Source organism: Scardinius erythrophthalmus (assembly GCF_964197995.2).
Source record: "Scardinius erythrophthalmus genome assembly, chromosome: 19".
Lineage (NCBI taxonomy): Eukaryota > Metazoa > Chordata > Actinopteri > Cypriniformes > Leuciscidae > Scardinius > Scardinius erythrophthalmus.
In genome coordinates, this window is record NC_138239.1 from 17,276,505 (window position 1) to 17,295,226 (window position 18,722).

Consider the following 18,722-nt stretch of genomic DNA (forward strand, 5'->3'; position numbering starts at 1 on the left):
AAAAAATGTCAGTAAATGAAATAAAGCTGAAATTAATTATAAAGATTAGATAAAAAAACTTAAACGTAAAAAATTAAATAAACTAAAATGAGAAATTGTGTCTTGCTACGTTTAACTTAAACTAAGTAATGCTAAAAATAAACATTCATAATAATAAAAAGAAATCCTCTAATAATATATAAATTGTACTAAAAAAATGTTTATAATGTCTAATTACAAGTGATTATATCACATTATAAATTATATAGCAAATATAAGAAATTTAGCTGAAATATAAAGTTAGCAAAACATAAAATTTAAATAATAAATAAATACAAAAACTAACACATTGTGAAAGAGCCAACAATGCACCACAACCATTATAAAACATAAAATCAGCAATAAAGTTGATTAGAAGGCACTATTAGTACTGAGGAGGGGGATAACATTTTTGTAAATAATAATATTTCCCTCAAAAAAAAAAGTTTGAATACTGTGTATTCTGTGTACTGTGTACACACCACAATCATATTACAATCACTTAAATTAGTTTTTAAAGTTTTATTTTTTATTATAAAAGACAGCATAAAAATCTTTTAAATAGATTTTAATAGCATTTTGGTCATTTGTTGTCAATTCTGATTGTCCACAAGCATTTCAGGTTGAACTTATTTCAGTGCGAGTGTTGTATTTTGAGTTTGTATCTTGGTGTAGGTGTGTATAAACGCGTCTGTGCTGCCCAGACTAACCTTGTGTGTCCTCTGTGCTTGCAATGAGCTGATCAATAACGGTGTATTCGACGCTTCAGAGCTTGATTTGTGAAAAGTTAAGGTTTTTGGTTTGTCAGTGCTTTCACTGCATGTGTTTGAGGGGTCAGTGTGAACACTGTTTGTGTCTGAGGAGTTTAAGTGTTGGTTGTGTTTGTGTGTGCAAATGATCTTCTTAAGCTGTGCAGAAAGCTGCAAACTCAGTAACAGAACAAGATGTCCACCAACACGAATTACCCTGCAGAGAGAAAAACACATTGACTATACAACTACAGCCCAAAAGCATAGAAATTGAAAGAGAACCAATACACATATGCTCATATACACATAAGAATGCACCTCTCCATCTCTCTCAGTAAGTGTGGCAGGGCAGTTGGCATGTCAGAGCTGCAGCTGAACTTCCTGCCAAATGGAACATCACAGAGCACAACATCAACGGCCCCATCAGCAAGAGGGATCTCTGAGGAACAGAAAAATATAGGAGATAATGCTTAAAGCCCTTGTTTTAGCGCAGGTAGGCAGTGCTTCGCAGTTGTCAGGCACGTCAGGATGTACATTAATGTCACCAATATGTAGTCAAAATCTTTATGGAATACTGTATTGCAGTATTTATTATAAATGATTTATCAGTGCACATCATTATTTTTCTAAAATTCTTGTGGCATTATAATCTTCAAAATAACTTCCCCTCCCACTTGCAGCGACATACTGCATTTTTTCTTGTCCGAGAAGCCGTTTCACTCAGTCTTTTCTTTGTTACTGTGACATATATCTATCGCAACTTCCATTTCATGCTGATTTTAACAATGCAGTGTGGTCACACACATTCCTGACTCAATCACAAAATGTTTCCACCCCGTTTACATCTGTATTTATCGCTGTCCACTTTTATACATATCACCCGAGATGATTTTTATACTAGATGTTGGCTAAATGAGGTCAGTGATGATGAAAGAGGAGGGAGTTTGTCCAAACCCATGGCAGAGGAACAAAGTAGCTGCACTCTTCCTTCCATTCCAGACGCTTTTAAGTTCTCTGCAGCTTTCTGCAACTGCGACGTCTCTGTATCCATGCCTAGAAATACAGCATTCTGAACACACACACACAATGTATACAAGTCAGACGTCAATTCTGTGTGTGCAAGAGCTGCATGTGGCGTTCAGAGTGGTGTGTTTACGTACAGAATACTCCTGAGCTGCTTCCAACAACACGGCTCCAACTCCACACATTGGGTCTAAAATCACACAATCATTCAGCTGTGGAGAGAAAGACAGAAAAGAGCACAAAAAAAATATTAAAAAGCTGTTATTTTGTTAGTTACAGGGACAGTTCACCCAAAAATTTAAATTCTGTCATCATTTAATTACTTTCAAGTTGTTCTAAACCTGTATGAATATCTTCTGTGGAACACACACAAAAAAAGATATTTTGAAGAATGTCGGTAACCAAACAGTTGATGAACCCCATTTTGGCCCATCAACTGTTTGGTTGCCGAGATTCTTCAAAATAACTTTTTAAATGATGACAGAATTGTCATTTTTGGGTGAACTATCCCTTTAATATTGATGTATTCATTTTGATTTTGAATTTGATCTTTAATTAATATGAAATAACATGTGTATCTGTTAACATTAGTTAATGAACCTGAACTAACATGAACTAACAACTAACAATCTCTCTCAGTAATGTGGCAGGGCAGTTGGCATGTCAGAGCTGCAGCTGAACTTCCTGCCAAATGAAACATCACAGAGCACAGCACAAAGAACAATTGTTGTATTTTTATAAATTAATGTTAACAAAGATAAATAAGTTCTGTAACAAATGTATTGCTCATTGTTAGTTAATATTAGTTAACGCATTAACAAACCTTAACTAAAGGAACCTTATAGGGAAGTGTCACCTTTAGATTTCTATATCAAATAAAACATTGTAGTTTTGAACTTTCTTTTGAAACGTCCCATAGATTCCACAAAGATATTAAGCAGCACAACATTAATAATAATTTTTTTCAACATTAATAATAATAATAAATGTTTCTTGAGCACCAAACCAGCATATTAGAATAATTTCCTAAGGATCATTTAACACTACTGAAAATTCAGCTTTGCATTACAGGAATAAATAACATTTTAAAATATATTAAAATAGAAAACACTTATTTTAAATTGTAATAATATTTCCTAATATTACTGTTTTTACAGTATTGATCAAACTGGTGAGCATTAGAGACTTCTTTAAAAAACTTTTAAAAATAGTACCATTCTCAAAGTTTAGAACGTATGTTTTTAATATGTTTGCTATGACATGTCAACTACCCATTTTTTTTTTTTTTTCTTGTAAAGATAAGGACTTGACAGGTATGAATACTTCTCTCACCACCCACCCCAAGAAACTGTATATACTGTTTTAAGGCTGTTAATTGAATGATTCTACCACGTGTGTGTGCATTTGCCTCTTTAAAGTTCATTCTGGACCTCACCTGTTTAGGGCAAAGAGAGGTCATGGCCCAGGCTATTGTAGAACGCAACCCGTTGTGTTTCATATAAGAACGACTGGCCAAAGGATGCCTGAAGAAACCACACACACTGAATTAGATATTAAGCTGGTAGATTTAAAAAAAAATTAAATGTAAAGATACTTACTTCAAAAGAGGGATACCTACAACGCAATGGTCATCGCTTAAATACACATTCACCTAGTTACACAAAGAGACAACCCAAACAGTAACATTTAAATAGTCATGGCTAACCTCATTGTAACTGTAAACATATTAGTTTATGTAGTATTTGTTTAGTAGTATATGCATGTATGCATGAACATTTGAATGCCTGTGGTTCAGTGTGTGTTTATGAACTTATTTTATTTTTTATTTTATTAAGTGAGTGTGCATACCTCAAGAACAGGCTCTCTCAGGTCCACCTTCCACCCAAGATGTTCTTTGATGGCCATCCCAATGGTACGACTCAGTCTCTGAAGACACACATTTAGAATGATTTTTAAAACCATATTGTTGTTGTCCTTGGTGTGAATGGCTCTTAAGCCAGGTTTATAAATCTATAAATATTTTTGTCTATATAGAATCAGGTCTAAATCTGAGACCACTAATTACATTACTTATATTTCACACTTTTTTAATATGAGTTAATATTATCTGCATAACAAGTAGTTGAAGTATTTAAATTAACCCAATTCACTTTTTTAATCCTATAGTGTCTGTTTATTACCAGATTTAAATTAGATTTATTTTTTTTCAATTTGAATTTGAATTTGCATACACACACACACACCTGAGAGGTATAAGAGCGGGCAATGACTCCACTGCAGCGGCAGCTCACTCTGAAGGATGGTGTGTGCTGACGTGACTCCTTATCCATTTCATTTGTTTTTTTTAATAAGTGTGTGCTTGAGGTGAGAGTGTGTGTGGATTCATCTGCTACAGTCAAACCCTCCTCCTCATCCTCCTCTCTCCTTCTCTTGTGTCCTCGCTGCTGGCTGGACTGAAGCTCTTCCTGTAGGGCTGTCCAGGTTAAGAGGGCTTGCTTCCAAATGTCTGGATCTCCTACCACTCTCTCCTTTATAACAGCAGCTGCCTTTGCTATTAAAATAAAACCAGTGAAGATGCGTAAAATGGGTTGCCTGGAAGTATAATGTACATGTAGGATAATAACGCAACTAAAGGCTTCTAACAGCCTGCAGCCTGGCTAAAACCAAATATGATTTCATTAATGCAAATAAGACGTAGGTACACAGAAAGTTTACTCAAATTTTCCCATGCCAGAATGGGAAGTTTGTTTGCCAGGGCAGACTTCTCATTCATACTCACCCGGGTTTTTGGGAAGTGAAATGGGTTCAGCTTTGCGCAGAAGTAAAAACAGCCTCTCTGCAGACTTGAGTTGTGTCACAGTGTACAGATCAGCAGTGCAGCAAAAGAACACTCTACCTGGAATCTGCTCCACCTGACACATACACAGCACAAAAAAACACTTTATCAACATTATGGAAATGTGGAACATGGCTTTAATATGCAGAGTAAATGCCCTGTAGTTGCTGTCTGGTGATTGAAAAAGTTTGGAGTGTCAGTTTCATAGAACTTTACTTACTTTAGAACAACATTTATGTCATAAAATAATTAAAAATCTCAATGAAATAAAGGGTGATCAACTCACTTGAGAAGCGTAGAGTTTGTGTTGTACCTCCTCGGCCAGCAGCTCCTCCATCCCCGCGCCTGCAGTGCAGTACAAGTGCCTCATCATCACCTCTTAAAAGCGAGCACCATTACAAACACAAGCAGCATGCAACTGTAAACACTGCTTTACTCTTCCGGGTTCACCCGTCTGTCAAAATTAAACCTCATGCCATTAACAGACTTTCTAAATATAGATATGACAGATATAAATCTCTGATTTTCAATATTAATTATATATATATATAATATAATTAATATATTATTAATATATATATATAAGAGCCTTAGCCTTAAATCGGTTTTGTTGTATTTTTCGCTCGAATTTATTACATTTATTTTTCCAAAAAAATCTGCTCTTATTTCATGGAAATCATGAACTGCAAAGTGATTTATTTTTTTGAAAATGACTTAGTTTCGTCATGCGTTTTATTTGCCTTGTTATTGTACGTTTCTGTTTTTCCCACTTGGCCTTTTTTTTTTTTACCTTAGTTAATAGATCCTGTCTAGCCTTTCCATGATTTCACAAAAAATATTGTAAAGAGTGTAGTATTATTTTCCTCCCCACACATTGCAGCTGAAACTTTTAACTTGAAATATTTCCTACTGTCAGGAAAGATTCTAACGGTTACAGCGCCTCTCGTGGCCATAAAACCAACTCTTAACTCACGTTATAAAAACAGTAACTGTATATCATGAAAGTGATGTAATACCCAAGCAGTTGCATTACGTCAATTTATTAAAACTTGCAAACTAGCTTAGCATTTTCTTCAGTTTATTGCTGTGAAAATTTCACATGACTATAAAAAGTACTTCAAGAATAAAAATAAAATAAAATAAAACACACAAAAAAACAAAGGACAACTTTTATATAATAAAGATTATAAACATGAAACAAACCTCATATTAAAACAAGAACCAACTAATGGAATCAGTCAACCCAGTTTACAATTCTTTATATTTTAATGTCCATTGTTTTGTTGTCGTATTTTTTTTGCATCAAAAAACATTTTTCTGAATGTCCACAGAAAGGTGTGATGGCAACATATGTCATTCTGCTCTACTTCCTTGCCACTGCAGTCAGCTGGTCCCTGATGCGACCCAAACCGTCTATCATGGTGTCCAGTGTCTCTCTACTCAGCTCCATTGTAATTGTGGACTCACTTGGACCGCCGCTAATGCACGGAGTGTCCTGGAGCTTCGGTAAACAAACACAGAGTTGTGAGAGATATTTTGAAAAAATTGTAAGTCTGAAATATGGACTACCAAATATTACACCAATCAAAATGAAGTTTTAAACCAATGTTTTATTCTTATTTCAGAATAATAACTGTTGTAAACCAATGTTTCATTGTTATATCAGATAAATAGCTTTAATTAGACATATCCGTTAATAAAATAGTAATTTTAAATTTCAGCATATATTGTCTGCATCTTACTTTCATTTGCAACAGACAGGTTGGCACAGCCATACGACTCAAGGAGTCCGAAGCAGTTTTCATGTCCACTCGCCACTCCATATCAACCAGCTTTGGCAGTGAAACTATGAAACACACGTCATAACTTCAAAATTATTTCATTATGGACCACAAGCATAAAATACAATGTCATCAAACATCTTGCAATACAATGAAAATATGAGAAATCACACTCACTTTGATTTGACAAAGCATCATTTCTCCATGTGACACTGAAAATATTTACACCAAAAATATGTTACGCGCTTGTCTGCAGGGTACATTTCTGCAGTACAGTTATTTGACGATCTAAAATGAGGTTTAAAAGAAGTATCCACCTGTTTTCCAAGATAATTTTGGTGATCAGATTCTTTAGGTTAGAGTGGAATGATTCTGGGAAAATTGACAGGATCTGTTCCGGAGAGGTTAGATTCTGGTACACAACATCATGTGAGAGTGTGTGAAAAGCGGTCAGCAACTGTTGAGGAATAATAAGAAATAAAAAAAGGGATGTATTAACACCAACAACATTTATGTGGTTTTGTATGCTTTGTAAGGAACATTAACCTATTAAATCCTACCAATAAAACCTGACACCAAAATTAACTTTTGGGTTCGAAGGATGTGAAAAGAGCTGCTAAAGTAGGCATATTTCTCAAAGTTATCAACTATAAATGAAAGTAAAAAACCGTCTTGAAATTATGTGAACATGTTTGTAAAGTCACATGATCAAAGCTGCTTAGTTTGCCCATCTGAAAAATACAGCAACCATATTTGTTAGTCTATACATATATACATGATCACAGTAACTGTGGTAACATGTGACCAGTAAACATTTCTAATAAGTGATTTATAAAGCATTGCGACATTAATTAATACAAATTTATTGAATCTTTCTCACAAATGCATGACAGAAAAATATATTACATTGTGCAACTTTCTTTTGATTCCTATGGACCAAATGAGCCATTTGACTCGGTTTCACACCGGTTACAATAGTAAACAATGAAACACACTTTCACATTAACATCTTTGTAAAATACATCTGGTATTTTAGCTGGGAAATATTTGAAATCATATGGCATGAACCCACCTGCATCGCTTCACTGCTGGAAACAGACAGAGAATTGGCAGTTTTTTCAATTACAGACTGACGCTTGGAGGCTCCGGCTGGGAAACTCTCAGCGCAGATCTGCCGCACAACATCTTTAGACGGAGCCTGAAGCAGAAAGAAATAGTGGCAGAATGAACTGCTTTTCAACGTAGTCAACAGAAACTGACAAACTGCATATGAATGAGTGACTGGTCGTACCTTTAACAGCAGTTGCAAAGCAGTGAACTGATCCTCTGAAAGAAAAGCCATGTTTCAGAATGAAAGTTGCGGTCACGTGAATTCACGACAGAGACCAGTGTCAAAATAAAAGACCCTACGTAAAACGGTATTTCCTAAACTAAAATGGTTTGTGTACATCTCGTGATAGATAATCATTAAAGGCGGTCAGTAATCAGAATAGATTTTGATAGGCTTTTATGAGAACTTGTATTCTCCAACTTTCCTTCTGTTCTCAACAAGTACAAATGCTCCAATGGCTTTTTACTGCTTTAAAAGCTTTTAAGATAAAAGGTACTAGAGCCAAAATTATTTGCAGCTAGTCACAACTACATTCAAATAAAGTTTAGATAACATGAAATGAATACTTTTGACAAAGGTGGTAGTGTTAAAGGGAGTTCACCTAAAGGGATAGTTGTCAATTTACTCACCCCCAAGTCGCTTCAAACCTGTATTAATTTCTTTCTTCTGCTGAACACAAAATAAATATGGGTAACCAGACAGCTGATAGGCCCCATTGACTGCCATAGTATGGAAGAGAAGAGTTTATTTGGAAGTCAATGGGGCCAATAAACTGCTTGCTTACCAACATTATTCACATTATCTTTTGAGTCAGCAGAAGAAATTCACACAGGTTTTGAACAACTTGAGGGTGAGTAAATGACCATTAATTATTGGGTGAACCATACCTTTCAGAACAAGCTCATTCACAATAGGAATTATGTATAGAACACGTCCTGTAAACATACTTAAAAGAATAGTACACTTAATGAAAATTGTCATCATTTACTCACCATGAGACCCTCATGTTGTTTCAAACCTGTATTAATTTCTATGACCTGTATGAAGATTTTGAAGAAGGTCGTAACTAAACATTTGATATACCCCATGGACTTCCATAGTATTTTTAACTCAAGTATCCTCTATGGAATGCTGCCACAGAAACATTAAATTATGACAAGTTCAACAAACCAAATATGCCATTTGAAAAAAGGCAAAAAGAACGAAACCACTCAAGACAATAGGTTCTATAAACATTTATTTCGACTGGCTGCAGGAACAGCTCAAACAAGGACACCATACTGTTTAAGAACATCAATGTATTTTGCGATCTTGCTTTCAACGTTCTTTTCTGCCTGCTTGGTGAGCTTGATCTGAATTTTCTTCTTGGAATAACGCAATTTGGCCTTTTCCTTCCTTTTCTCCTCCAGGGTGGCGGTGATGGCCTGGTACTTCCAGCCAACTTCATGGGCCAATCTTCCAAGCAGGGAAAACTAGAGAAATAAATCAGAAAGTTGTTATGAGTGGGGCACTTTTTTTTTTAAAGGCCCAGAATTAAGTGCCAAAATCTATGGGGTTTCAAATATTCTGGACCTTATGGCCAAGGTAAAACAAGGAATATTTAATATCTGCAGCTTTTTGTCTCAGCTGGTAGTGCATGAAGTGGATTCATGGTCGTTAAACTCATACTTGCTGTGGAAAAACATCACTGACAAAAAGCGATTTTAAATATTGAAGAAACACACACAAAAAAAAAAACCTCACCTTGCGTGTGGGCTTCAGACGCACAATCTTGAGAGCAGCTGGGACGACCATACGCTTTCTCTGTGGAAAAGAATAGGAGATCAAAAAAAAAAAAAGCCAATTTCTAACTCCAGAAGAAGCAAAGTCTCAGATAGTCTTGTGTATTCTCAGTTGACACTCAAACAAGGCAGTGAAAAAGCATCATTGACAGTAATAATCTGTGAAATACTAAATTGACTCAGAATAATCTACCTTGTCATAAGGAGGTGGGATGCCATCAAAGACCTTCAGCCTGTCCAGAGCAGCCTGACCTCTCTTGGATTTGTGTGGAAGCATACCTGTTCAAGAAAGTCAACATTCAATCACTCACACATCCATTGAAAGTGTGCAGCTAATCACAGATTATCTCAGTGACATTCAAACTCAGTAGTCAGATCCGTAGATTGGAATCATCAAACTGGATTCAGATTCGGGATAAATGGGTTCATCATTGTTTGAAACGTAACAACTGCAAAGTGTCCATGGAGAGGAGAGGACAAAAAAAAAAAAAAAAAAAAAAAAAAAAAAAGCTCACCTCTTACTGTCCTCCAGAAGATCCTGCTGGGGGCTCTGAAGTGATATGGTCCACGGGAAGGGTTGGTGTTCATCCTCTTGCGGAGGAAGGCCAAATACTTCACTGCACAAACACATGCCATTTAGCATCACACAATTTAATAGTTTCACATTGGTCAAAGTCAGTGTACTTAAAACCCAACATACTTATAGGTGGTCAAACTTACTTTTGTTGCGGTAGAAGTTCCAAGAGATGTTGATACCTTAACACCTCACCACCACAATTGTGTGGCCTGTAAACAAAGCACAAGAATTACTACTAAAATGATGTTAAAAAAAAAAAAAAAAACCTGCTGTTGACTGTCATATGCATAAAATGGGTTTCAACAGATGCCACTGGTGAATCTGATTCTTAAAGAGAAGTTGACCAAAAATGAGTTTAGGGTAATTTGAGGGCAAGTAAACAGTTCTTGTGTGAACTGTTGGGACGTCAACATCCAACGTCATACAGACGTACAGGGTCAGGTCTCTAGGTGTCAGTGCCCAGGGGCACCAAAGAGTCTTAATCCACCACTGGCTACATATAATGTGTAATAAACATCAAAGTACTTGTAAACATGCCAGTGGTAAAATCCGTGACCAGCAAACATTTCGAATACATAAGTGATTTATAAAGCATTGTGACATTAATATCCATTTATTCTTTCCTTTGATATTCATACACCCTTTTCCCTCACAAATGCCTGACAGAAAAATACAAAGTTGCTTTATTGTTTGCAACATTCTTTTGGCTCTTACAGACCAAACGAGCCATTTTTCTGACTTGGTTTCACACTTGGTTATAATAGACACAATGAAACGCATACTTTCATATTAACATCTGAGTAAAGTACATCTATTTTAGCTGGGAAATATTTGAAATCATATGGCATGAACCCACCTGCATCACTTCACTGCTGGAAACAGACAGAATTGGCAGTTTTTTCGATTACAGACTGACGCTTGGAGGCTCCGGCTGGGAAACTCTCAGCGCAGATCTGCCGCACAACATCTTTAGACGGAGCCTGAAGCAGAAAAAGCAAAGTCTCAGATAGTCTTGTGTATTCTCAGTAGACACAAACAAGGAAGTGAAAAAGCATCATTGACAGTAATAATCTGTGAAATACTAAATTGACTCGGAATAATCTACCTTGTCATAAGGAGGTGGGATGCCATCAAAGACCTTCAGCCTGTCCAGAGCAGCCTGACCTCTCTTGGTTTTGTGTGGAAGCATACCTGTTCAAGAAAGTCAACATTCAATCACTCACACATACATTAAAAGTGTGAAGCTAATCACAGATTATCTCAGTGACATTCAAACTCAGTAGTCAGATCCGTAGATTGGAATCATCAAACTGGATTCAGATTCGGGATAAATGGGTTCATCATTGTTTGAAACGTAACAACTGCAAAGTGTCCATGGAGAGGAGAGGACAAAAAAAAAAAAAAAGCTCACCTCTTACTGTCCTCCAGAAGATCCTGCTGGGGGCTCTGAAGTGATATGGTCCACGGGAAGGGTTGGTGTTCATCCTCTTGCGGAGGAAGGCCAAATACATCACTGCACAAACACATGCCATTTAACACCACACAATTCAATAGTTGTGCCGTTGACTGTCATATGCATAAAATGGGTTTCAACTGGTCATAATCTGATTCTTAAAGAGAAGTTGACCAAAAATTAGTTTAGGGTAATTTGAGGGCAAGTAAAGAGTTCTTATGTGTGAACTGTTGGGTTGACGTCAGAACCCAATGTCATATTAACGTCAACATCCGACGTCATACAGACGTACAGGGTCAGGTCTCTAGGTGTGAGTTCCCAGGGGCACCAAAGAGTCTTAATCCACCACTGGCTACATATGTGTAATAAACATCCCAGTACTTGTAAACATGCCAGTGGTAAAATCTGTGACCAGCAAACATTTCGAATACATAAGTGATTTATAAAGCATTGTGACATTAATATCCATTTATTCTTTCCTCTGATATTCATACACCCTTTTCCCTCACAAATGCCTGACAGAAAAATACAAAGTTTCTTTATTGTTTGCAACTTTCTTTTGGCTCTTACGGACCAAATGAGCCATTTCTGACTTGGTTTCACACTTGGTTACAATACACAATGAAACACATACTTTCATATTAACATCTGAGTAAAGTACATCTATTTTAGCTGGGAAATATTTGAAATAATTTGCCATGAACCCACCTGCATCGCTTCAAAAAAAAAGAAAAAGCAAAGTCTCAGATAGTCTTGTGTATTCTCAGTAGACACAAACAAGGAAGTGAAAAAGCATCATTGACAGTAATAATCTGTGAAATACTAAATTGACTCGGAATAATCTACCTTGTCATAAGGAGGTGGGATGCCATCAAAGACCTTCAGCCTGTCCAGAGCAGCCTGACCTCTCTTGGTTTTGTGTGGAAGCATACCTGTTCAAGAAAGTCAACATTCAATCACTCACACACCCATTGAAAGTGTGCAGCTAATCACAGATTATCTCAGTGACATTCAAACTCAGTAGTCAGATCCGTAGATTGGAATCATCAAACTGGATTCAGATTCGGGATAAATGGGTTCATCATTGTTTGAAACGTAACCACTTCAAAGTGTCCATGGGGACAAAAAAAAAAAAACAAACAAAAAAAAAACTCACCTCTTACTGTCCTCCAGAAGATCCTGCTGGGGGCTCTGAAGTGATATGGTCCACGGGAAGGGTTGGTGTTCATCCTCTTGCGGAGGAAGGCCAAATACTTCACTGCACAAACACATGCCATTTAGCATCACACAATTCAATAGTTTCACATTGGTCAAAGTCAGTGCACTTAAAACCCAACATACTTATAGGTGGTGTACATGGACCAAATGAGCCATTTCTGACTTGGTTTCAAAAAACATGAAACATACTTTCACATTAACATCTGAGTAAAATACATCTGGTATTCTAGCTGGGAAATATTTGAAATCATATGGCATGAACCCACCTGCATCGCTTCACTGCTGGAAACAGAGAATTGGCAGTTTTTTCAATTATAGACTGACGCTTGGAGGCTCCGGATGGGAAACTCTCAGCGCAGATCTGCGTCACATCTTTGGACAGAGCCTGAATCAGAAAGAAATCGTGGCAGAATGAACAGCTATTCAACAGAAATTGACAAACTGCATATGAATGAGTGACTGATCGTACCTTTAACAGCAGTTGCAAAGCCGTGAGCAGTTGAACAACTTGAGGGTGAGTAAATGACCATTAATTGTTGGGTGAACCATCCCTTTCAGAACAAGCCCATTCACAATAGGAATTATGTATATAACATGTCCAGTAAACAAAGGAATAGTTCACTTAAAAATAAAAATTCTCATTTACTCACCCTCATGTTGTTTCAAACCTGTATGAATTTGAAGAAATGGGGTACATCAAATATCTAGTTACCAACATTCTTCAAAATAGCTTTGTGTTCAGCAGAAGACAAATTCATGCAGGTTTGAAACATGAGGGTGAGTAAAAGACAATTTTTAAGTGAAATATTCCTTAAAGTTGATCAACAGCTTGCTGAGTGTGCTTTTAGAAGCATAGCGTTTTAAAGAGTCTCCAATAAACCGTTTTTGTAGACTGACAAACAGTTGTCAATATAATTAACCAGTTGTAGAAATACACTTGTTTAACTCAAGTATCCTCTAGTCTAAGGCAGTGGTTCCCAAACCTGTCCTGGAGGACCCCCAACACTGCACGTTTTCTTTGTCTCCCTAATCAAACACACCCGATTCAACTCAGCTCATTATGAGTTGAATCAGGTGTGTTTGATTAGGGAGACAAAGAAAACTTGCAGTGTTGGGGGTCCTCCAGGACAGGTTTGGGAACCACTGCTCTAAGGAATGATGCCACAGAAACATTAAATTATGACAGTTTACCAAACCAAATATACCATTTGAAAAAAGGCAAAAAGAACGAACCCACTCAAGACAATCGTTCTATAAACATTTATTTCGACTGGCTGCAGGAACAGCTTAAACAAGGACACCATACTGTTTAAGAACATCGGTGTATTTTGCGATCTTGCTTTCAACGTTCTTTTCTGCCTGCTTGGTGAGCTTGATCTGAATTTTCTTCTTGGAATAACGCAGTTTGGCCTTTTCCTTCCTTTTCTCTTCCAGGGTGGCGGTGATGGCCTGGTACTTCCAGCCAACTTCATGGGCCAATCTTCCAAGCAGGGCAAACTAGAGAAAGAAATCAGAAAGTTGTTATGAGTGGGGCACTTTTTCTTTTTAAAGGCCCAGAATTAAGTGCCAAAATCTACAGGGTTTCAAATATTCTGGACCTTATCGCCAAGGTAAAACAAGGAATATTTAATATCTGCAACTTTTTGTCTCAGCTGGTAGTGCATGAAGTGGATTCATGGTCGTTAAACTCATACTTGCTGTGGAAAAACATCACTGACAAAAAGCGATTTCAAATATCATTGAAGAGACATCACCAAAACAAAAAACCTCACCTTGCGTGTGGGCTTCAGACGCACAATCTTGAGAGCAGCTGGGACGACCATACGCTTTCTCTGTGGAAAAGAATTGGAGATCAAAAAAAGAAAAATGCCAATTTCTAACCCCAGAAGAAGCAAAGTCTCAGATAGTCTTGTGTATTCTCAGTTGACACTCAAACAAGGCAGTGTAAAAGCATCATTGACAGTAATAATCTGTGAAATACTAAATTGACTCAGAATAATCTACCTTGTCATAAGGAGGTGGGATGCCATCAAAGACCTTCAGCCTGTCCAGAGCAGCCTGACCTCTCTTGGTTTTGTGTGGAAGCATACCTGTTCAAGAAAGTCAACATTCAATCACTCACACATACATTGAAAGTGTGCAGCTAATCACAGATTATCTCAGTGACATTCAAACTCAGTAGTCAGATCCGTAGATTGGAATCATCAATTTGGATTCAGATTCGGGATAAATGGGTTCATCATTGTTTGAAACGTAACCAGTTCAAAGTATCCATGGAGAGGACAAAAATAAATAAAAATAAACCTCACCTCTTACTGTCCTCCAGAAGATCCTGCTGGGGGCTCTGAAGTGATATGGTCCACGGGAAGGGTTGGTGTTCATCCTCTTGCGGAGGAAGGCCAAATACTTCACTGCACAAACACATGCCATTTAGCACCACGCAATTCAATAGCTTCACATTGGTCAAAGTCAGTGTACTTAAAACCCAACATACTTATAGGTGGTAAAACTTACGTTTGTTGCGGTAGAAGTTCCCAGAGATGTTGATACCTTCACACCTCACCACCACAATTTTGTGGCCTGTAAACAAAACAAGAATTACTACTAAAATTATCAGTTAAGATAAAAATAAACTGCCATTGGTTGACATCTGTTGAAACCCACTTTATGCATGACAGTCTGGTCACAATATGATTCTTAAAAGAGAAGTCAGGGTAATTTGAGGGCAATAAACGGTTCTTATGTGTGAACTGGCTCTTTAAAAAAAAAAATCTCATCTTTATGTCCTATAACTATAAATACACTCAGTAACTTATTGTGCATTATTGGTAAATTTATATGCATAGTGTATAAGGACACCTTAAAGCGTAGCCTAAAAAAAATGAAAAAAAACAAAAAAACAACAACTTATAAATTCTTTAGTAAGTTATAAACATACCCAGCAACACTTGCTTGGCCACAATTGCGGCGAGACGACCGAGTAGATGGCCTCTGCCATCAAGGATCAAAACCTGTGAAGAAGTGAAACCAGGTTTTTTATTAGTATGGAATGTCGAATAATTGTATATGCTTCTATAAAATCATAGCTTTTTGTCTCAGATGGTAGTGCACGTAAAGTATTCTCATGGTCGTTAAACTCGAATACTTAATTGTGGATGCGAGCTAATCATCGACAAAAAGCACATCTGACGTTAGCCATGTGTTACCTAGCAAATTAACACACCACCAATAGCTTTTCTATACATTTAATCATAATAATACTATTCAAGACGTGATCTTTGCAAAGAAGCAATGCCAAAACCATTCGCGCCGCTTGCAATAAAACGTATTTCAATTAATAAGCGTTGAAATAAACGCTTCGAGACCGGTCCAATCGTCAATTACATAGTCTCAAAACATCCTGAAATAGAAGTAGCTAATTTATAGAGTACCTGAACATTGACAGCAACGCTAGTCCGGTTTTTACTGCACCACGAGTGTTACGACCACTAACGTTACAGGCCTGTAACTTCCAGCAAGACATGATGCGTGGTTAAATTTCTCTCCCAAAAATAGCAGTTCTACCGCTTAAAACGGAACCCAAATAACGCAAACAGCGGCAGGTGACGTTACCTACACATTAGCCCCCAAATATCACATTCCCTCGCTGAGGAAAATCAAGATATTTAATGTAAATCGCACCACCCGAACGCACCTTATTGAACCGGTCCGCCATGATGTGGGAAAAGAAAGACACGAGGGGCCGCCCGATGTAAAAGACAGGGGCATGGGCGGGGCTTCACGCATCATCGGAAATGACGTGTCTGACTCGCTGTCGCTGTTCTTCAGAGGACGTTTGTTATCTGATTATTTATTTCTGCTGCCATCAACTGGAGCACAAATGAGCTACAAGGGCTCTAAATTTACAAAATCAAATAAATGAATTTCTGTTGTGTCTTGAATAGCTTTTTAAGCAGTACAACAATACAGCCTAAATCAACACACCTGATTGGCTCATTAGTGTCAAGACCTGAAATGGGTTGGTCAGATAATAAAAATATATAAAATGCATGTAATTTCATTTGGCACAATTTTCTCCGACTAACTTATAATTTACAGATGAATATTGATGCTCAAATCAATTGCTATCTTTATGCACCAAGCATATAATTGATACCAAAACAACTTAATTTTTTAGACATGTTTATTGACAAGAGGAGAAACTGTACTGATTTAATACATTATATTATTTCAGTGTTTCAATCATACATGTATTATAATATGCTTTCATCATAAGTGAGAGCAGAGTTTACACAGTTGACTTCTTAAAGGATCCACAATTATTTAGTGAAGTTTAAAACATTCTTTGTGGGGCATTTGTTAATGAAATGTAATGTCTTGGTTCGCCAGTCTCAGTCATCATGTTTAAGTTTTCTGATTTTGCCCTCATGGCGACTGATCTCCTGTTGTAATCTCTCAATTTCCTTCTTGTGGTGGTCAATCTCATCCTGGTGGTGTCTTCTCAGAGCAGCTAATTGTTCTTGCTCTTTTCTCCTGTGAAAGTGATAGAGAGGAAGAATAAGACATGAAATTACTTTTTGGGTGGCTTCAAATGGGTGAATAGCTTAAATAAATCCTTCTCAAGTAAAACAGTGCAATGAAAGACTGTGCAAGTTTTACAATGGCACATGGCAGACTCAAATATTGAGAGGGCTGATCTTGCTGATACCCATGTAAGCAATAGAGATCTAGTGTGAAAGATGAAGTTCACAATGAGATCAAGAAAAACCACTCACTTGAAGTACATCTCCTCCTCAGCGGCCTGTTTCTTGCCGAACGCACCTCCTGCCTCCCTCACCGCACCTCCACCACCACCTCCTTTCCCAGCACCTTTACCCAGTTCTCCTAGCTTTATCAGGGGGAGAGACAGGCACAGATTGCACAAGGCAGAATTGTTTATTTATTACCCTACCAGTAATTAGTAACAACTCCATGGATTGTCAAGCAGAATATACAACGGCCAATATGCAAAGTAATTTTATATTATGTGTGTGTGTGTGTGTGTGTGTGTGTGTGTGTGTGTGTGTACATACATACATACATATACATTATATATATATATATATATATACACACACATCTGAACATATGAATACACTGTTCTGCTTCAGGAGTTTGAGTAGAAAGCAAATAATGTAGACGTATCCAGAATGTAAACAAAAGGGTCATACCACAAGGGCAACCTGAAAGCGCTCTTGTTGTATAATTACGTAAAAAAGTCATGTGTTGACACGTTTTACCAACGTTATAACATAGGGTTAGGGTCACGTGTATAATACGCATTTATTCAGCAAACAATTGACGAAATACATGGCATCAAACTGACAGTGCGTGCTGAAAAGGCTTTGAAATACTGTGAAATCCTTTTTTCCCAGGCTACGGTTTTTATCTACCTGGTCAGACGACATCCTGATCTGTGTAGCCAAAAACTTCCTTATATTACAGTTTAGAAACCTCGCCATTTTCTCTTCATGTGCTCATGCATTCATGCACTGACATCAACGTGCGCTCCTGTCTTATGTAGACGCAAAACAGGAACGTACCATTATCATAGAAAAATAGGTGAGCTCTACTTACAATCGCTGTTATCCACGGGTAAATTAGAACGTGAGTTTGTTCTATTATTGAAAATATAGATAGTACAAAAAAACAATTGCTTATTGAGATGTTTTTGTTTTGTTTTTTGTTTTTTAAGAAACAATGGTACAGTCTACAACCGTGGATATATATAAAGAGCAAATATATATTCTTACAAACTACAAACAAATCTATGGCTGTTTCCGAAATCGCCCTCTATACCCTTAAATAGAGCACTATTTTAAATGGGAAGAATAGCCATTTGTTGTGGCGTCCGAAACCATAGCTGAGTATAGAAGCTATGTATAAGTTATTTTACCAGTCCAAATACCCACACTTTCGGTCTTTGGCGCTAGCGTTAAAGTGGGCGTGAAGACCGCAAGTGTGTGTAGAACTTTTGATTACCCGATGGGACAAACAAACACTATGCCTCGGTTTCACAGAGAGGTCTTAGATTAAGCCCTATAGCTAAAAAAGGGCATTTAAGTAGTAGGCTATATTTAGAAAAAAAAAAAAAAAAAACTTTGATGTCAGTGCAAGTTGGTTTAGGTTAAAACAG

At 37.1% G+C, this 18,722-nt stretch overlaps 5 protein-coding genes across 6 annotated transcripts; all 5 read right to left on the reverse strand.

Annotated features, from left to right (window-relative positions):
* Positions 1 to 531: 531 nt before the first annotated feature.
* Positions 532 to 5,089, reverse strand: thumpd2 (THUMP domain containing 2). The gene is made up of 10 exons (XM_081394273.1): positions 4,913 to 5,089; positions 4,570 to 4,702; positions 4,034 to 4,341; positions 3,639 to 3,716; positions 3,389 to 3,441; positions 3,226 to 3,313; positions 1,928 to 2,002; positions 1,722 to 1,836; positions 1,086 to 1,206; positions 532 to 984 (listed from the first exon to the last, which is right to left on the reverse strand). Exons 1-10 carry the CDS (start codon positions 4,997 to 4,999, stop codon positions 648 to 650), a joined length of 1,395 nt encoding a protein of 464 aa, XP_081250399.1. The 5' UTR covers positions 5,000 to 5,089; the 3' UTR covers positions 532 to 647.
* A 242-nt stretch (positions 5,090 to 5,331) lies between these two features.
* On the reverse strand, positions 5,332 to 7,814 carry commd9 (COMM domain containing 9). The gene is made up of 6 exons (XM_081394274.1): positions 7,699 to 7,814; positions 7,480 to 7,605; positions 6,725 to 6,864; positions 6,585 to 6,619; positions 6,369 to 6,472; positions 5,332 to 6,127 (listed from the first exon to the last, which is right to left on the reverse strand). Exons 1-6 carry the CDS (start codon positions 7,747 to 7,749, stop codon positions 5,990 to 5,992), a joined length of 594 nt encoding a protein of 197 aa, XP_081250400.1. The 5' UTR covers positions 7,750 to 7,814; the 3' UTR covers positions 5,332 to 5,989.
* Positions 7,815 to 8,738: 924 nt separating this feature from the next.
* Positions 8,739 to 13,448, reverse strand: LOC308680110 (large ribosomal subunit protein uL13-like). 2 transcript variants are annotated; one of them, XM_081348051.1, is made up of 7 exons: positions 12,814 to 13,448; positions 12,486 to 12,587; positions 12,176 to 12,261; positions 11,288 to 11,389; positions 10,982 to 11,067; positions 9,262 to 9,321; positions 8,739 to 8,990 (listed from the first exon to the last, which is right to left on the reverse strand). In XM_081348051.1, exons 4-7 carry the CDS (start codon positions 11,385 to 11,387, stop codon positions 8,781 to 8,783), a joined length of 456 nt encoding a protein of 151 aa, XP_081204177.1. In that variant the 5' UTR covers positions 11,388 to 11,389; positions 12,176 to 12,261; positions 12,486 to 12,587; positions 12,814 to 13,448; the 3' UTR covers positions 8,739 to 8,780. The 2 variants fall into 2 exon arrangements, with proteins under 2 accessions (XP_081204177.1, XP_081204176.1); XM_081348050.1 differs by lacking the exons at positions 10,982 to 11,067; positions 11,288 to 11,389; positions 12,176 to 12,261; positions 12,486 to 12,587; positions 12,814 to 13,448 and adding exons at positions 9,493 to 9,578; positions 9,815 to 9,916; positions 10,020 to 10,085; positions 10,733 to 10,856.
* A 344-nt stretch (positions 13,449 to 13,792) lies between these two features.
* On the reverse strand, positions 13,793 to 16,466 carry LOC308680109 (large ribosomal subunit protein uL13). Its single transcript, XM_081348049.1, has 7 exons — positions 16,242 to 16,466; positions 15,486 to 15,558; positions 15,062 to 15,127; positions 14,857 to 14,958; positions 14,552 to 14,637; positions 14,320 to 14,379; positions 13,793 to 14,044 (listed from the first exon to the last, which is right to left on the reverse strand). Exons 1-7 carry the CDS (start codon positions 16,260 to 16,262, stop codon positions 13,835 to 13,837), a joined length of 618 nt encoding a protein of 205 aa, XP_081204175.1. The 5' UTR covers positions 16,263 to 16,466; the 3' UTR covers positions 13,793 to 13,834.
* A 246-nt stretch (positions 16,467 to 16,712) lies between these two features.
* atp5if1b (ATP synthase inhibitory factor subunit 1b) lies at positions 16,713 to 18,496 on the reverse strand. The gene is made up of 3 exons (XM_081348052.1): positions 17,980 to 18,496; positions 17,323 to 17,435; positions 16,713 to 17,080 (listed from the first exon to the last, which is right to left on the reverse strand). Exons 1-3 carry the CDS (start codon positions 18,046 to 18,048, stop codon positions 16,939 to 16,941), a joined length of 324 nt encoding a protein of 107 aa, XP_081204178.1. The 5' UTR covers positions 18,049 to 18,496; the 3' UTR covers positions 16,713 to 16,938.
* Positions 18,497 to 18,722: the final 226 nt, after the last annotated feature.

What these genes read in the sequence shown, in the direction of transcription:
- LOC308680110 (XM_081348050.1), bottom strand. An exon ending in CTTCTGGAGGACAGTAAGAG is followed by an intron (nt 9,579 to 9,814) that starts GTGAGCTTTTTT and finishes TTTCTTGAACAG; the next exon opens with GTATGCTTCCACACAAATCC. An exon ending in TCCCACCTCCTTATGACAAG is followed by an intron (nt 9,322 to 9,492) that starts GTAGATTATTCT and finishes TCTTTTCCACAG; the next exon opens with AGAAAGCGTATGGTCGTCCC.
- thumpd2 (XM_081394273.1), bottom strand. Translation starts at nt 4,999, where the DNA reads ATGATGAGGCACTTGTACTGCACTGCAGGCGCGGGGATGGAGGAGCTG. An exon ending in CCCGCTCTTATACCTCTCAG is followed by an intron (nt 3,717 to 4,033) that starts GTGTGTGTGTGT and finishes GTGTGTCTTCAG; the next exon opens with AGACTGAGTCGTACCATTGG. An exon ending in CCTCTCTTTGCCCTAAACAG is followed by an intron (nt 2,003 to 3,225) that starts GTGAGGTCCAGA and finishes TTCTCTCCACAG; the next exon opens with CTGAATGATTGTGTGATTTT.
- LOC308680109 (XM_081348049.1), bottom strand. Translation starts at nt 16,262, where the DNA reads ATGGCGGACCGGTTCAATAAG. An exon ending in TGGCGGACCGGTTCAATAAG is followed by an intron (nt 15,559 to 16,241) that starts GTGCGTTCGGGT and finishes ACTTCTTCACAG; the next exon opens with GTTTTGATCCTTGATGGCAG. An exon ending in GGCCAAGCAAGTGTTGCTGG is followed by an intron (nt 15,128 to 15,485) that starts GTATGTTTATAA and finishes TTTTGTTTACAG; the next exon opens with GCCACAAAATTGTGGTGGTG.
- atp5if1b (XM_081348052.1), bottom strand. Translation starts at nt 18,048, where the DNA reads ATGGCGAGGTTTCTAAACTGTAATATAAGGAAGTTTTTGGCTACACAG. An exon ending in TCAGGATGTCGTCTGACCAG is followed by an intron (nt 17,436 to 17,979) that starts GTAGATAAAAAC and finishes CCCCTGATAAAG; the next exon opens with CTAGGAGAACTGGGTAAAGG. An exon ending in GAGGAGGAGATGTACTTCAA is followed by an intron (nt 17,081 to 17,322) that starts GTGAGTGGTTTT and finishes TCACTTTCACAG; the next exon opens with GAGAAAAGAGCAAGAACAAT.
- commd9 (XM_081394274.1), bottom strand. Translation starts at nt 7,749, where the DNA reads ATGGCTTTTCTTTCAGAGGATCAGTTCACTGCTTTGCAACTGCTGTTA. An exon ending in CTTTGCAACTGCTGTTAAAG is followed by an intron (nt 7,606 to 7,698) that starts GTACGACCAGTC and finishes TTTCTGCTTCAG; the next exon opens with GCTCCGTCTAAAGATGTTGT. An exon ending in CCTGTCTGTTGCAAATGAAA is followed by an intron (nt 6,128 to 6,368) that starts GTAAGATGCAGA and finishes TGTTTACCGAAG; the next exon opens with CTCCAGGACACTCCGTGCAT.